The 17,913-nt window shown below is 40.9% G+C and overlaps 1 protein-coding gene across 3 annotated transcripts in view; it reads left to right on the top strand.

Moving 5' to 3' along the window:
* The first annotated feature begins 4,873 nt into the window (after window positions 1-4,873).
* Window positions 4,874-17,913, top strand: part of RALYL (RALY RNA binding protein like) — a 303,777-nt gene continuing 290,737 nt past the window's right edge. For all 3 annotated transcript variants that reach the window (XM_075270366.1, XM_075270365.1, XM_075270364.1), the window contains exon 1: window positions 4,874-5,134. In XM_075270366.1, coding sequence (XP_075126467.1) covers window positions 4,879-5,134 — 256 coding nt within the window. In that variant the 5' untranslated portion in view covers window positions 4,874-4,878. The remainder of the gene's footprint in view (window positions 5,135-17,913) is intronic.

Genomic DNA, 17,913 nt, shown 5'->3' with positions numbered 1-17,913 from the left:
CTGTGCCTCCGTTCAGATGGACGAATATGAATAGGAATTAAGATGAACTTTCACCTCAGATTCCTCCTTATTTTCTGCCACCTCACCTCCCTTGGCAGACAGATAAAGCAGAAAACAATGGAAGGCAGATTCAAGGCAGAATTTGGAGTTAATTTCGAAGAGTAATTTGTCTCCAAATCAGTAGGCAAATGCCTCCGAGTGAAAATACCCGAGCAATGCCAGTATCTTGTCTGACAAATGGGAAGTTGAACTCATGTTTGGTTCACACTAGGGTTTGTTTCTGTTCCTCATGTCCGCTTGAGGGTCAAGTGGACCTGAAAAACGGAAAACCCTATCCGCTTCGAAAGCGGTTACCAGTGGAGACCCGCAGACCCCATAGACTATAATGGGTCCATTCAGTTTCTGCCAAAAATTCCGGAGAGAAAAGCCTTGCTTCCAGTTCTTTTCTCTATTTTAAATGGAATGGAGGACGGAGTTTCATACTGAGACTCAAGCACTAGTGTAGAGTTAGACTTAGATATTACAGATACACCAGATTTTTGAAACAATATTTGACACTGATAAAAAAAAAAAAAATCTGACACATTTTAAGACTATCTAGTCTATGGGTCCATGCACACGACCATGTGTGTATCCAAATTGAAGGAGGAATTTATCACGAAATGCAGTCAGATGACATCCAAGTGTATTTTGTGATGCATTCACATCTATGGGGCTTCCAGATCCATTCCATTACGATAACAGGCATATTTATAAACCAGGTTCTATTCTGCTCTGTGTTATCAGAACAGAATGGATCCGGAAGCCCCACAGAGGTCAATGTATCATGGAATGCACTTGGATGACATCCGACTACATTCAGCGATAAACTTGGCCCCCAACTCGGATGCATACTCGCTTGTGTGTATGGATCCTGAGTGTGCACTGTCTACAACTGTATTAGGTTATGTTCTCTACTGTTTATCTGACCACTTCCACTTCCACTTTACACATTCTTGCCAACGGTACCATATTTGGTAGGGCAATCTTGAATTTACAGTGATAATTTCAGTAAATTCAGGTATTTTCCAGCCTAAAATTGGTGAGACTTACTTGGGGGTGAGACTTAGTGTGATGGGTTTGAAATAATGGATGGTGGCTGATCCCCTTACCCCTGACCACTCTGAAGAATCCTCCTAAGCACTACCAAAGGACATTGATCACATCATTAACAGTCCTTTAGTCCACTGGGAAATAACATCTATTTTAGGAACTGGTAGAAGTTATTGTATTTCCTAGCAGTGTAAAGGACCTTTCGATGGTGGCATAAATGTCCTAGGTCATGGTTATTCTAGACACAGGTCCTGAAATCTGCAAGAAGAGAAAGCCCAGTGTCTGATCTGGGGTCTATAATAAGGATGACTATCGGGGGTCTCAATTTTGGGGCTCATATTTGGGTTCTCTTATAGGTGCTAGTGTGAGATATATATTTTGCCATCTATATTCAGGCGGTTTGATGTAGAATATTTAGTTATTTTGAGAGTTTGTGGCAATTTTCTGGTCTAGGGTCTACATGGTCTTGGTCCATATACTGTATATTGTGGGGTTTCTATTCATGGGTCTGTAATTATTCCTATATTTACCCTACAGTCTGGTCTGACGTCTGTACAGATATTTATTCTTGGGTCTGGTCTGGGTACAGTTTGGAGTTATTCTGTGGTCTGTAGTTATTTTTGGGCTCTGTATTTACTCCGGTCAGAGGTCTGTACTTCAAAGTTTGTATTTTAAGGTATATCCTAGAGATATACCTTAAAATCTGGTCTGGTGTTATTTCAGGTCTGTATTTTGGGGTACAGTCAATGTTTTTTTCTAATGTCTGTAGTTTTGGCAATTGTACTTGTTTTGAGGTTTGCTTGTAACTCAAAAATATGGAAAATGGCGATGTCAGGAAGGAGTTAAAAGGGTTATACAAAACTATGGCTGTATTCTACTTTCATAGGTGGTGTTACAGCTAAGGAATAAAGTACAGATTGGTAGAGGTCCAACTGCTGGTACCCCCTCTGATTATAAGAATGGGGTAATTTCCCCTGCACCATTCTTTTCAATGGGACCTCTGGAGTGAATGTTCAGCCTTAGCTAACTCCTATCCCATTGACATGAACAGAGAGAGGTTACATCTTTGTGTCCACCACTCCATTTACTATTGGGATATTTAGTATGGACATTTTCATAAGATCGTTGGGGTCAAAGTGGTCAGATCTCTTTGAGTTGAGTGCTGTGAATGAGTTGCTTGGTGTGTAAACCCTATTAAGTCACCCAAGTGATGGCTACATAAGCTAGAAATACAATTTATCATTGATCAAGTCAGAAAAGAGAACAATCATATGCATATGTCTGATAAATTCAATAAGAATGGGACCTAATGGTGAATGATGGACATTAATAGACTCCAGTATTGTTGGTTCAGCAGATCTCTCAGTGGGATCCATTCCGATCTTTGTTACGGCTTCTTCTTCCATTCCTGTCTGTTTCTTTATACATGATATACAGCTCTTTACTATCTGTCAGATCACTGATTCAGCGGGGTGGCAATTTATACATGTGAAGTATAGCAGAGAAAAGTATATTACAGAGAAAGATGATTTAGCACAATTGGTTTGGGATTCGGCACATCATAACATAGAATTTCTGTCTCTTTATTACATCTTTATTGTTCTTTTCGCTTTAGTAAAGTTGCTACAAGTTGTTCTTTTCATCTCCAGAGATTGGTAGAGAATATTTCTTCAATATTTTAATTGGGGAAGAAGGAAATTGGCGATATTATACATATAGACCATCCTACGTTCTTCCAAGGCCACTTGGAAAGCTGAAAGGTCATTGTAAATGAAGATAATAATGTATCCAGCTCACTCAGACAATAGCTAGTGGACATTGCTCTGCAGCTTATTACTATTCCACCTCGATATTCGCCACATATACAGTAATTAGATAACATATAGCAGACATATCAAAGCTCCACATCCCATAGCACCAAGACTTTACAGTGAGCAAATAAAGCAAGGTCATGTATCCATAATGATATAGTGGACAGCTCTGTGTCTGTAGCTTCAAGTGCAATAATATTCATTACTTTTATACAAAAAGGAGATTTCAGTATTAAAAAAAATTCTAAATAATTTTTTGGTTGTATTTTTATTCTATTCTTTGAGCATGATTATAGGGACAGACATCTTCTTACCTGAGCTAATAACACAACCAGAATGTCTTCTCAACCACTTATATGCTGTAGATGTGGCTAGTGGTAGAGTGAACATAGCTGTTCCCTGTCAATGTGCAATCTTACTGCAAATGGACTGTGGTGTGCACCCAAAGCATCAGCCTGTGATCTGCGCACATCAGGATCTTACAATCCTTATGTTAGGGGTTGGTGAAGACTGGCAGCCACAGGCAAAAGTACTGACAGATATGGCCATGTGGGCTGCAAACATAGCGGCCGGTATGGAATTCTTGATAGTGATGGTTACAGGTGCTAAGGAGTTTAATCCTCCTTAGTGTGGTAGTAATATCTGTATTGTAAAATAATCATCCACTTTAAAGTTCTAAACTTACTGCTTAAGCTGGTCATTTTAGAGTTGGACTTCATTACAGATTTTGCTATGGGTTTCCCATAGTAACTTCTTATGCCTGTGGCCTTGCCTCCGAGGCACCAAACAACTCATTTACACATTGATGAAAAGTTGACTTGTAAACCCAACCCTGTAGACACTTCTCTCTTACTTATTGCAACTGTAAGTTTACTTAAAGGGGTTCTCCAGGGAGTTTGTGTACATTTGCTTCCACCACAGTTCTTAGGAATTCCACGCTTGTTTTGACCCCAGTTCACAGAATCGAAACCGGTACTCAGACCCCAAGACACCCCATCTCCTCTCCCATGTTCATAGGTAATTACTAGAGATGAGCGAACACTAAAGTGTCGCTAAAGGTTCAAAATCTGATTCGAACAGCCACACACTGTTCGGCTGTTCGAACGGATTTCGAACCCCATTATAGTCTATGGGGAGAAATGCTCGTTTCAGGGGCAGGCAACATTCGATAAAATCATACCAAGTCTACGAGAGATGGTCGGGCTGGATTCTGCTTGAAGTCTTCTCCCGGTGCAGGGTCCCCGCGTCCTCTTCCGGGTGGAATTCACTCTGCCTAGGCATCCGGCCTAGGCAGAGCCGACTGCGCATGCACGTGCGGCTCTGCCCAGGCCCGACGACTGAGCAGAGCCGACTGCGCATGCGCGAGTATGCGCGTGCATGCCCGCGCATGCGCAGTCGGCTCTGCCTAGGCCGGATGCTTAGGCAGAGTGAATTCCACCCGGAAGAAGACGCGGGGATGCAGCGCGGAGAAAACTTCGGAAAGGCAAGAGAAGAACCAGCGTTGATTGGCAATGTATAGCATTCTGCCAATCAACGCTGGTTCTGCATCGAACATTAAACTTCGAACAGCTAGTAGTGATCGAACACTACTCGTTCATCTCTAGTCATTACCTGTATAATGGGGGGTATCAGACTAGATCATTATAATAGTAAAGCCAACACCTATAGCACAGGGGAAGAGGGGAGAGGAAGGAGAGCGACGGGTGAATGGTGTCAGCTACAATCACGTGACCTCAGCTCAGAACCAGCCCAGAACTCCTAGGTAGGGTGTATTAAAAACCAGTGCACAACAATTTTATATTTGGTCCAAATTAGAACTCCAAAAATTTCATTGGAAATTAGGCTAGAAAACAGATACAACAATCTCAGTCTTTGTATCCCAACGTTTTGATGTTTTATATGATTATATTATTATACTCTAATTATTCACATTTTATTCTTCTCTATTCTTGTTACAGCTGAACAGATATTCAGAATGACTGGCAAAACGCAGACCAGCAACGTCACAAACAAGAACGATCCAAAGTCAATCAATTCCAGAGTCTTCATTGGCAACCTTAATACAGGCATTGTGAAAAAAAGTGACATTGAAGCAATATTTGCAAAATATGGGAAAATAGTTGGCTGCTCGGTACATAAAGGATACGCATTTGTACAGTACGTCAGTGAAAGGCATGCAAGGGCTGCGGTGGCAGGAGAGAACGCCAGGATTATTGGAGGTCAACCACTAGGTAAGAAATCCAATAAGATTTATCTGAGAAATCAATTTGCAGTGACTATTTGCTTGTTCTCGGTTATTTATCTGTTAAAGATGACCGCAATTCTGAGCTCTCTTTTTCTGTACAGTAACTAGGATTGTAGTTCTGTGCTGATAAATTTCATGCTTCTTTTACATGGACTTCAATCACATAGACAATAAGCTCCTAGTCGTCCTCTAGATGTATCAATTGCAGGGTATTCCTATCCTATAAATGAGCGCTTATCTAGAGGAACGATTTAGGAGACTTTCATTAATCCTGACAGACCTATCACAATTCCTAATGTAAACCCTTCTGCACCGTAACTAGAAGCCATAAAATGAACCCTCCTCTGTTCCCGCTCCCACATTACCCTACACAATATGATGCCATTTCGGGCTAACTTTATATGTCCAGGCACAATCTGCACGTTATAGGACACGACTGGTGACGGCTCATAACGTTTTATGTTTGTGTAATGACAGTCACCTCTATTACAAAATCGTCTGACCACTGTATAAGCAATGCCACCCCTACTACGTCTTGTGTCACCCACTCTACCTCATAGATTGTAAGCTCTTGCGAGCAGGGCCCTCAGTCCCATTGTGAGAATTGACTATTACTCTGTAATGTATCTTTTTGTCTATACTTGAACCCTACAAATTGTACAGCACTGCGGAATATGTTGGTGCTATATAAATAAAATGTATTATTATTATTATTATTATTATTATTATTATTATTATTATTATGTCAGTACAACTGAACTCCATTCATGTGAAAGGGTCATATAAGTGGTTTAAAGTGGCCATAACACTAAATCATTGCTGTAGCCCCTTTATTTTCCGAATCGGTGAGGTTCCCAGAGGACAGACCCCTTTGGTCATAAAGTAATATATAGAAGGGCAAGTTATAGGTCACCAACAGCCAAGCCTACAAACCCGCATTGTTAAATGCATATTGCGCCCAGGGAGTCAAGCATGGCTTGTGTTTCAAGATACAAGCGCCCTATATATGGAGAATAATATCTCTGCACTGTGTACTCACTGAACCATAGCTGTAAACTATATATATATATATATATATATATATATATATATATATATATATATATATATATATACAGTATATAGCGTGACTTTGCTCTACTCCCACTGCTTGTACACTGAGTAGAGTAGGGTCAATCATGTGACCCAGAGTCAGGGCATTACCCCGGGAAGTGGAGAGATAAGTCATTTTACTGATATGGTGCTGTGAGTACACTGTCCAAAGTTATTACTACCCGCAAGCCTTCTAATGTTTTTCACTTCATTCTTCAGTTACATAGGTTACAATACTGTTATAGTTATTCCTAGTAGCATGGGGAATAGCATAGTGTGAATCCTGCCAAGCTGGTTCCCCTTTGCTCTTATCTGTAGAGTTGAATCATGTCATAGTGGCGGCCATGGACACGCTACCCAACAGCCGCATTATTAACCCCTTAGAGACACAGCCCAAAAGACTTAAGGACCAGGCCTCTTTTTTCAAATCTGACATGTGTCACTTTAAATGGCGATAACTTTGAGACGCTTTAACTTACACAAGTGATTCTGAGATTGTTTTTTCGTAACACATTGTACTTCATGTCAGTAGTAAATTTTCGTCGATATGTTTTGTCTTTAATTATGAAAAAATAGGAAATTTGGTGAAAATTTTGAAAAAAATGCAGTTTTCAAACTTTGAAATTGCAAGCCTTTCAAATAGAAAGTCATACTACCCGAATTTTTTCATAAATATAATTAACCATGTCTCTGATTTATGTAGCAATCAAATTTTAAGCACCCTTTCATTTTTTTCAGATATTATAAGGCTTACAAGTCAAGCAGTAATTTTCCAAATTTTCAAGAAAATTTCCAAAACACATTTTTCAAGGGACCAGTTCAGTTCTGAAGGGAACTTGAAAGGCCTCTTTAATAAAACCCCCCAAAAGTCACCCCATTCTAAAAACTGCACTCCTGAAAGAATCTAAAACAGCAGTTAGAAAGTTTCTTAACCCTTTCAGCATTTCACAACAATTAAAACAAAATGGAAGTCAAATTTACATTTTTCAATTTATGTCACTAATATATTCATTTAGCCCTAGAATTTACACATTTACTAAGGTTTAAAGGAGAAACTGCACCCCACATTTTGTTACACAATTTCTCCCGAACACGACAATACCCCATATGTGCTGGTACCCTAATGTACGGGCACACGGTCGCTCTCAGAACAGATGGAGCACTAATTGGATTTTGTAGGCCAGATTTTGCTAGAATATTTTTCAGGCGCCATGCCCCGATTGCAAAGCCCCCAAGGTGCCAAAACAGTGGAAAACCCCAAAATGTCACCCCATTTTGGAAACTAGACCCCTCAAGGAATTTATCAAGGGGTATAGTGAGCACTTGGACCCTACAGGTGTTTCACAGATTTTTTTACCATTGAGATGTGAAAATGAAAAATTACTTTTTTTATAATAAAATGTCACTGTAGCCCCAAATTTTTCATCTTCACAAAGGGTTAAAGGAGAAACTGCACCCCACATTTTGTTACACAATTTCTCCTGAACACGACAATACCCCATATGTGCTGGTACCCTAATGTACGGGCACACGGTCGCTCTCAGAACGGATAGAGCGCTAATTGGATTTTGTAGGCCAGATTTTACTAGAATACTTTTCAGGCACCATGTCCCTTTTGCAGAGCCCCCAATGTGTCAAAACAGTGGAAACCCCCAAAATGTCACCCCATTTTGGAAACTATACCCCTCAAGGAATTTACCAAGGGGTTTAGTGAGCCCTTTGACCCTACAGGAGTGTAACAGAATTGGCCCAACAAAAGGAAAAGTGACATTTTTTGCTATAAAATGTAGCTTTAACCCCAAATTATGCATTTCCACAACGGGTTAAAAAAGAAAATGCACCCCACAAATTGTCAAGCATTTTCTCCCAACTACAGAAATGCCCTACATGTGGATGTAAAGTGATGTATGGGCACACTGTAAAGTCCAGAGCTGAAGGATCGCTATTGGGATTTTGGAGGGCAAATTTAGCTGAAATCTGTTTCAGGCACCATGTTGCATTTAGAGAGCCCCTGAAGTGCTAGAACAGTGGAACCCCCCCAAAACGACCCCATTTTGAAAACTAGACCCCTCAAGGAATTTATCAAGGGGTTTAGTGAGCACTTGGACCCTACAGGTGTTTCACAGATTTTTTTACCATTGAGATGTGAAAATGAAAAATTACTTTTTTTCCAATAAATCGTCCATTTAGCGCCATATTTTTAATTTTTGCAAGTACTTAGAGAATTAAGAGCCCCCCACAGTTTGTTACACAATTTCCCCTGAACACGGCAATACCCCATATGGGATCATAATCTGCTGTATGGGTACATGTTGGGGCTCAGAATGGAAAGAGCGCTATTTGGATTTTGGAGGGCATATATTGCTGGAATAGTTTTGAGGTGCCATGTCGCATTTGCTGAGCCCCTAAAGTATCAATACAATAGAAACCCCTCAAAAGTGACCCCATTTTAGAAACTACACCCATCAAGGAATGTATCAAGTGGTATTATGATTTTGAGACTAAAAATGCTTCCCAAAAATTGAAATTTTTAAAGAAATATGCCATTTTGGTATCCAATGCATTGCACCCACTTTGTATTGTCAGAGACCTGCACTCCTAAAACTATTAAGTGGGCCTTCCCGAGGGGCAAAAAAATTATATATGTGGGTATAAACTGCTGCTTGGGCGCACAGCAGGGCTCAGAAGGGAAGGAGCACTGCGCTTTATAGCTTTTGGGGTACAGATTTAGAGGGACTTTCTGGGTGCCATGTTGTTTTTGCAGAGCCCTGGAGGTGTCAGTAAACTGGAATTCCCCAAGAAGTGACCCCATTTTGTAGGGGAAATTTTAGAGTCTCTGCAAAAGTGCCATGGCATCCAAAAACCAAACCGTCTAAGTCTGTGCTCCAAAAACCAAATAACCTTCTTCCCTTCTGTGTCTGGCTGGGCCCTAATATCAGTTTATACCCACATATGACATTACGTACGTTATCCGGGGTACACCAGTGTCATACATGTGCCCTAATATCAGTTTATACTCACATATGACATTACCCCGGTTACACCAGTGTCATACATGTGTCATACATGTGGCATAAACTGCAGTTTCGGCACACAGCCGGGGGTCAGAAGGGAAGGAGCACGATGCGGCTTTTGGAGCACAGATTCAGATGTTTGGTATCTAGACGCCATGTCATGTTTGTAGAGCCTGTAAGGTACCAGAAAAGTGGATTCCCCAAAGGAGTGAGCGCAGTTTGAAAACTGCACCCCTAAAAGAATTTATCAGGGGGTGTAGTGTAGTATTAGTATCCCGGACGTGACTGCACAGCGGATGGCGAAGAGGGAATGTATAAGCGGTGCGGAGGACATTGCAGACACTAAATTCCCTACTGTACCCCCAGTAGCTCCTATGATTGGGGGAGTCACACTGGGGTCACTTTGGGGGTCACTTCTGGTATATTTTCCCTCATAAGCTGTAAATATAGGGTGTCCCCTGATATTCGCTTGCACAGCTTATACATTCCCTGCCTGCCGCACCCAGTTGTGTTCTAATGATTTGGCGATTTTGCGGGTTTTTGTCTTCACATTGGTAGAGGCTATATTTTCTTTATTTTTCTGCTGATGTGGCCATATAAGGGCTTGTTGTTTGCGGGATGCGATGTATTTTGTAATGACACCATCTTGGGGTGCCTAAAACTTACTGATTACATTTTATTAACTCTTTTTTTGCTGGATTTAAAAGAGAAAAAATCAATTCTGGTATTGAGTTTTACCTTTTACATTTTTCGCCATGCAGCATACAGTATAAGTAACATGTGACCTTTATTCTGCGGGTCGGTACGGTTACGGCGATACCTCATTTATGTTATTTTTTTATGCGATACTAAGTCTGCAGAACAAAAACAGATTTGGGGACATAAATCAGTGATTTTTGCATCGCCATCTTCTGAGAGGCGTAACATTTTTATTTTTCGCTTGACAGTGTTGGTTGAGGGCTAATTTTTTGCGGGACAACCTTTGCATTTTATTGGTACTAATTTGGGGTGCATATGACTTTTTGATCACTTTTTATACCACATTTTGTAAGGTGAGATGGCGAAAAATCACTACTTCCGGCGGGTTTTTTCCGTTATTTTTTACCGCCGTTCACTGTGTACATTAAATATTGTTTCAGTTTTGTTGTACAGGTTGTTACAGACGCGACAATACCAAATATGTATTGTTTTTATTAATTTTTTGTGTTTTTTTTACATAATTCATTTTTTATAGAAAAAAGGGATTTTTGGGACTTTATAACTTTATTAATTGTTTTCAAATACTTTATTTTTTTTTTACACTTTTTTTTTACTTGTTCTTGTGTCCCTATGGGACACATGGATCAGTGATTGCATGTATGCATGCAATCACTGATTCTCTACTGTAGACTGAGACACAGGCTGCAGTGACAGCCTGCACGTGTCTCACTCGAGAAACAGGAAGTGAGCTGTGCGGACGGGACAGCTCACTTCCAGAAGACGCCGGGAGCATCACCAGGTAAGTGAGTGCTCAGGGCTGTCTGGGGGTCACTAACCAGACCCCAGACTACGTATTACAGATACCGGCACCCCCCGATCTCGCCGCGGGGGGTGCCGGCGGGGGGGGGGGGGGGGGGGTAGATCGCAGCACCCTTTGTTTGCGGTGATCATGTTTGACCATCGCAATCAAAGGGTTAAAACCTCCGATCGGTAAAAGTACCGACCGGAGGTTATGGAAAAGGGTGATAGCTGTCAGTAACAGCCATCACCCAGTTCCGATTCGTACAATTACTTCATGGTGCGCGAAGTACCTCGCGTCCATGACGTAATAGTACCTCAAAGGTCGCTAAGTATCCCTTAGACCTTTAATAGCTATTCCTTCCAACTGCTCATACACATGCATGCTCAGTTCAGCTGCATAACAAGTGAGCAACTACCAGACACCACTTGCAGTGACCAATGTCCACAAAGAAACTCAGCATGCCCTAGAATTCTTGGCCTGATATAGGATTACTACTTTCCTGGGGGCCACTGTATTTTACGCACTTGAAAAAGGGTCTGTTTTACCCGAAACGCGTTGTGCTCTTTCTGTACCTGATACCATTAAAAATCGACTTAATTTCATCTGTCGATTGGCTCTCATTTTTCCAACATGACCATTTGAGTGCAGATCCTTGCCTCCTCCTTTTCTACTTCTATGATGTAATTAGGATGTCAGTGCCTCAAATGTGCACACCAATAGATGGCGCTGGCTGAGAATGTGCAAGTCTAACTTCCATGATGTAATTAGGAAGACAGAGTCTCAGTCAAACAGACCTATAGAGGGCGCTCCCTTTAACATCATGCCAACCTTCTTAGAGGCCTTTGTTTGCAATGATGTTGGGATTATACTAGATACAGTCTTCTCAGCCAAGGACATCCGTTTCAATGTATTTGCATCTCATCAGCTTGGCGCAGAGAGGACTGTTCTTGCAGAAGTGAGATGCTTAGACAAGGTTAAGGGGATATCATCACTCCATAGGGAGAGATTACCATATGGAATCTTTTAATAATAGAGTTATCAGTCTGGCTCAGATAAATCTCCTTTTCCGATAACCATCAGGTCTTCATCTCTGACCACTTGTACGGGCCTATGGAAATCGTAACCGAGGACCCACGGATGTCATCCATCTGCAATCCATGTTTTCGACCGACCTAAGCCATAAAAAGGTCAACAATAGAACATGCTCCATTCTGTGTAGGGCCATAGAAATGAATTCTATCCAAAATTTGGTCATGTGCATAGAAAAGTGACAAAGGGGCTTAGAAAATCTTAAGTCCTACATTTCCTTCTTATTTCCACGTTACTCCAAAAATGCTTTTAGGTTAAAAAATTCATTTTAGGAGTGAATATGGAATACTGAATCTAGTGGGATTGTAGTTTTAATATGTAAACTTTTTAGCAATACCTACACATTTAGGATTTTAGAAAAAGGGGTCTTCTTTCGTTTCCCCAAAACTGCCCCACTGTTTCTGGTATTGCCCCATATTTAGGGATAATCTTCTTTTTTAGTCCATTTAATCCCAATCTTTTTTCATTATGGGAATATAGAGGCAAACTAAGAACGTGTAACATTTCCAAAGAGCAGTAAGACCGATAGAACCTAATACTGTGTAGTATAAAGAGACGGCCATTGCTCTACCTTCTCACATACCGATATTGTATGCATGCACCTGACTTAAAATTCACCATACTTATCTCAGAAACCCATATTTTATGTAGGGATTCCTATATAGTTCCATCATTTCAAATATCTCAGAAGTTGTCTATAAAATGCTAAAGCAACATGTTACACAGGGCTGAGCGGCCGCTGTATGGGAGCTATGAGATAACCCAACCTCATTTTATGCCGTCTTCCTCACAATAAAATGAGAAATTCCAGTCCACAGTCATTACATCATTCGGAGGAAATCGACATGTTATTCGTCTGCTAAGATCAGACGCCAAATCCCATGTAATACGTGTTAAATTAGGATTTCTGAGACCTGGCATCTAAAGAGTGTATGGTAGAGAAAGAATGGACTTTTCCGATAATCCAGTAATAATCCAGGGTTCTTTGTTAATCTAATACAGAATCCTGTTTAATCTCTTAATTTAATTCCAGCATTAAACAGCTGAATTTTGACAATATTCCGAGGATCTCTCTGTACTTTGCAATTATGAACAGGGAATCCCGTCTCACATGGTCGGAGAGTCCCTTAGGTCCTCGGGTGCTTTTGGGAGTTATATGATTTACCGAAAATTTGCTTCAGTTTTGTCGCTTTATCGTAAAGACTTGTTGGGAACCCTGCTTGTCCTCTTTGAAGCTTCTCAATTGCAGGTCTCTGAAGTTGTATTACAGTAGATTCTTGTGACTTTCCTCACCAAGGTGATCTAGATGTTCCAAAGTTTTTACATTTTAGTATACTGAGAGTAAATTTTTTCTTTAGACCCTCCAATATTAAAATATTTTTTTTCCTTTCAGTGAACTTGTACCTGAATACAATTCTGTCTCAGAGTTCTACACATATACTGTAACATCTCTGCCTGTTTGGGTCTCTGCATCACTCTCCGCTTGCACACTGCGGCACAGGAGGTTTATACAGTCTTATACCTTGCTTAGAGTATTTTGTGGCTCTAACTGAACACTGCTCTATTACCTCTCCTCTGTAATTGAATTTCCACCACACCCTCTCCTGCACCTTCTTTCCTTCTGTTCATCAAATAGTTCATCTTAGCCTTGCACGGGTGATTGACATCCTGTCTATCAATCAAGTTTAGGGCAGCTCCTGGACTTACTATATACAGGTCATCAGCCCACTCAGGGTTGCTGGCTATTGTGACTCTGTCCTGTGATTTTGTCCCTGCTAAGCTCCTTTCTGCTATTATTGTATCCTGACTTCTGACCTCTGCTTATCCTTTGACTATTCTCTTGGAATTTGATTCTATACTGTATTGCTCAACTGTTACTGACCATTTGGCTTGCTGATTCTGCTTTTGTGGTGTTTGTCTTGCCTTGTCCTGTATACACTTATTCAGAAAGGGATCGTCGCCCAGTTGCTCCTGTCATTAAGACAGTTTTGGCAATTAGGTAGGGACAGGGGCTGGGTCACGTTTGGACTCACTGTCTCTGTCTTTCTTTTCTTCCATTGTTCCAGCAACAGCACTAGGGAATTATACAACTAGCATTTCCCTTACACATATCCATGGAACAACATATTGGAGGAAAAAACAAGAAAGATGTGGATGGTAAATCCCAATATTTTACATTGATTTAGACTTCTCAACTAAATCTACACAAATGAACATGAGGTTTTTATTATACTTTTGCTCAAGGTGTATAAGCCCACTAGCCACTTCATGGTGACTTCCATATAGTGGGTTAATATTTTGCATAGCGACTATCATCACCACAACTCAGCGTCCAGAGGGCCGACCCTACAGTCTAATAGCAGGCTAAACCTCAGTAGGGATACTGTTGGTTGTCTGGGTCACTCTCCCTGTAGATGCTGTGCTGCAGTGCAACCATTAGCGTAGGGATCCACTACACAGAGGTCTCCGGGAAGTGGCTATCGGGCTTATACAATTTCATCAAAATGTAAACTAAGAACCTCATCTTCTTCTTAATATAGATTTTGCTGAGACGCATAGATCATTGAGTCCACAAACATCTCATATTGTAGAACATCTCATGGATGATCATTGGAATATCAATGTACCTGAGATCAAATGTATGTGTCATAATGAGGGGTCAAAATCGTGATATAAATGGGATATTTCAGTTTTGGGATACATTATGGCATATTGTGTGGAGCTGGATGAGACTAAGACTCTAACTTGACAAAATGTGGAATAAAATGAAGGAATCTAAATTAATATTTATGGCCAACAGTGTATAGCAAATCAGCCCAAGGCATTCGTGTTACCAGGAGACTGCAAGGCAGAAACCAAATTTCCTTTCCTTTCTACTTTGTTTTTCCAACCAGTTTTTTTTTAGACTTCGACACTTAAAAGAGTATGGCACTGCTGACTTGCAGGCACTGACTCTAAAAAATATCTAGTTTTGTATTGCAGCAGATTGTATTGCTCTTGTGCAACTGGAATACAAAAAAATATAGTCTTCATAAGTTTTGCTAGAAATAGACATCTGCTTTTGAAATATTTGGGAGGTTTGCCCACCAGTCTAGTGGAAAAATAAGAAAAAAGTCACACTTTACTGGGCTTCCTAGTTGCGTCCATTTCCTGTACGTTCTTTGTTCACCTGGATGATGTCATGTAGTGTAGGTCGACATTATCACAATTTGACGCAAACTGTTTATTACTTTTCCACATTTCCTGCGATAAAAATTTCAACTAAACCCAAACTTTTTGGAAAATGTATAATGAATCCAGCTCCACACACAAATATGCCACCATTTGGGGATACTGCTTATATGCTGAGTTATGTGTCTCCATGCTGCTTTATGGGCCATATACAAAACAACCTCTCAAGCATGCCTCCACCTTTATCTAGACCAGATTTCCTGTGAACGATTTCTAGTTCCATCACATGCAGTGTATATTTGCCTCTTCTTTAAGAGGGCTACTTAGTTAGGAGACCATTGTAATGTAGTTTTGGTTGTTTGTCTTAGGCTAAGGCCCCGCGTTGCAGAAACACAGCTTTTTTTGTTGCAGATTTTGTTGTTGTTTGTTTTTTGAGCCAAAGCCAAGAATGGCTACAAAAGGAATGGGAACTCTATAAAAAGTTCTTATACTTCCCCCTTCTGCTCAATCCACTCCTGATTTTGGCTCAAAAAACTTCAAAAAAAAAATCTGCAACAAAAAAAGCTGTGTTTCCACACTGTGAGGCCTTAGCCTAAAAGAGGATTTTCTTTACCTGCACTAACTCCAACTCTTTGCTTCCTTCAGTTAGCACCACTCCACTGAATCTGATACAGTTGGATTTTTTGTCTCTAGCTCCCACCATTCCTGAGCAATCATTGTTATTAATTTCTGCACCCAATATACTAATTAGACCTCCTACTGTTAGGCGGGTAGTCCTGTTCAGGTTTTTTTGTTGTTGTTATCGGGCCAGCAGAGCAGTTCAGCACTAGCATCGGGACAGCAGCAGTCAGCAGTTTAGTTCAGGATCAGGAATTACATCCGAGGACTGCTGGCCCGATGCTTTTGCCCTGTGTCTAGTAACCAGTACATTGATCGATGCCCCCATCCTCCTCCCAGTGCTGCCCCCATCTCTCCTTACATCTGCCCCATACTCTCTCCCCGACACACGACTAGGCCTCACCAGAAATCCTGACCAAAGCTACTAGTTAGTCGCTGTACGCTACAGGAAGTTTGTTCCTCCAGCTCGCCATAGCTCCCCGTTCCTATGGTCTGTGTTGGCGCTGGCGCATCCCTTGTCAGGGCCTGTATTGAGCCTCGTTAGGTTTCCTTCCAGTCTCCGGTCTTGGTACCGGCCATGGCTTCCAATGCGAGCGTCTTTCCTCCTTAACGTGAATGGCTGGATTGAGAGCGCTGAGGTGAGGCCTAGTCGTGTGGCGGGGAGAGGGTACGGGGCAGAGGTAAGGAGAGCTGGGGGGCAGCACTGGGAGGAGCAGGATGGGGAGCATCAATGTACTGGCTGCTGGGCACAAGCATCGGGCAAGCAGTCCTTGGATGTAATTGTAAATCCCGATGCTGAAGTGAACTGCTGACTGCTGCTGTCCCGATGCTGGTGCTGAACTGCGCTGCTGCTGGCCTGATAACAGAATAGTACCAATTCTGCTTTCTAAGCATGCGCAGAAACCAACAGACACAAAATAATGGACAGTAACTGATGGTTATCCATTAATGTCTGTTGCCCATAGACTTCAATATTAAAAAAAAATTACAGACACTTGCCGTCCGCCAAAAGTCTGTTTTTTTCAAATGGACACAAAAGTCCTGCATGTAGGATTTTTTTGTCCACTTCTGATGGATTGGGTGTAAACTGACATTAATGAACATTTTAACGGATTACTGTGGGTTCATCTAGTGTCCTTTGCTAAAATTTTGTAATGAACTATAGCTACGGACACTGCTGATGGTCACCAACGGTAATATGAATGCCCCTAAGAGATGCATATTGTGGGCACTTCTATTTTCTATCCATAGACAACATCTTAATTTTTTCCTAAATATATACATTGACATACGCTACTAATATATGCAAAAAGTTCTAACAAGCCTTAATACCCAGGCTTCGTCTTCCCTATACTTCCCCTCACTAATAACCACTAGACTAAGACGGTTGTATTGTAAGTAAGAATGTGAATATCAGTATGGTACATAAATGCCTCTTAATCCATCCTACTATCTTTCCAAGTCTTGAAATCCTCTTTTTCTCGGGGGATGTAAAACATAAGTGTGAAGTACTTAGGGATTCCGGATTGCTGTGCTGAATATTTATTCCTAGCCATTCATACATGTTACAAGAAGAAAATCTACTTGAATAAAATTGTTCATGATTACAGAAGGGAATTAACCAGCAGGAGTGTAACATTAACTTTCCTCTTCTCAATGTTCATGTTCTTTTAGAAGAGTAAGGAATCATCATATATAAGTACTAAACAGATTGAAAGATTCCACTACTTCAGCCCAGCTCAGAGACCGTACACCCTCCGAGCGTATTCACAGAACATTAATGGCGGTCTACCTCCTAATCTTATTACTATCCTATAAATCCTGTTTTGTGATTTTTTTTTTTGCATACCAAATAGATTTATATGAGAATATATCAGACATCTGGCCACCCACCAAGCCTTTTTCCTATCATCTCTCTGGAGGTGATCAAGTAGGATTTGCACAAATTGCGTTACAATCTGGCGTAAAAAACCCCACCGTGCTTCTGTTTAATCTTCTTTCATTAACTAGGTTATATATTATACATTATTAATGTGTATTACCTGGGAATAGCAAATAATAACATTTATTATATTTAGACTGAACATGAAAGGTTATAGTGCTGTGAAAAAAGTTTTTCTCTAGGGGGCAACACGGTGGCTCAGTGGTTAGCACTGCAGCCTTGCAGCTCTGGAGTCCTGGGTTCAAATACCGCGAGGGAACAACATCTGTAAGGAGTTTGTATGTTTCCTCCAAGATTTGTGTGGATTTCCCCCCATTCTAGGGGGAAAAAAGGTTTTG

Source organism: Leptodactylus fuscus, chromosome 4 (genome assembly GCF_031893055.1).
Source record: "Leptodactylus fuscus isolate aLepFus1 chromosome 4, aLepFus1.hap2, whole genome shotgun sequence".
In the NCBI taxonomy this organism is placed as follows: Eukaryota; Metazoa; Chordata; class Amphibia; order Anura; family Leptodactylidae; genus Leptodactylus; species Leptodactylus fuscus.
The sequence above is the reverse complement of the archived record's forward strand: the minus strand, read 5'-3'. Positions and strand labels throughout refer to the sequence as shown.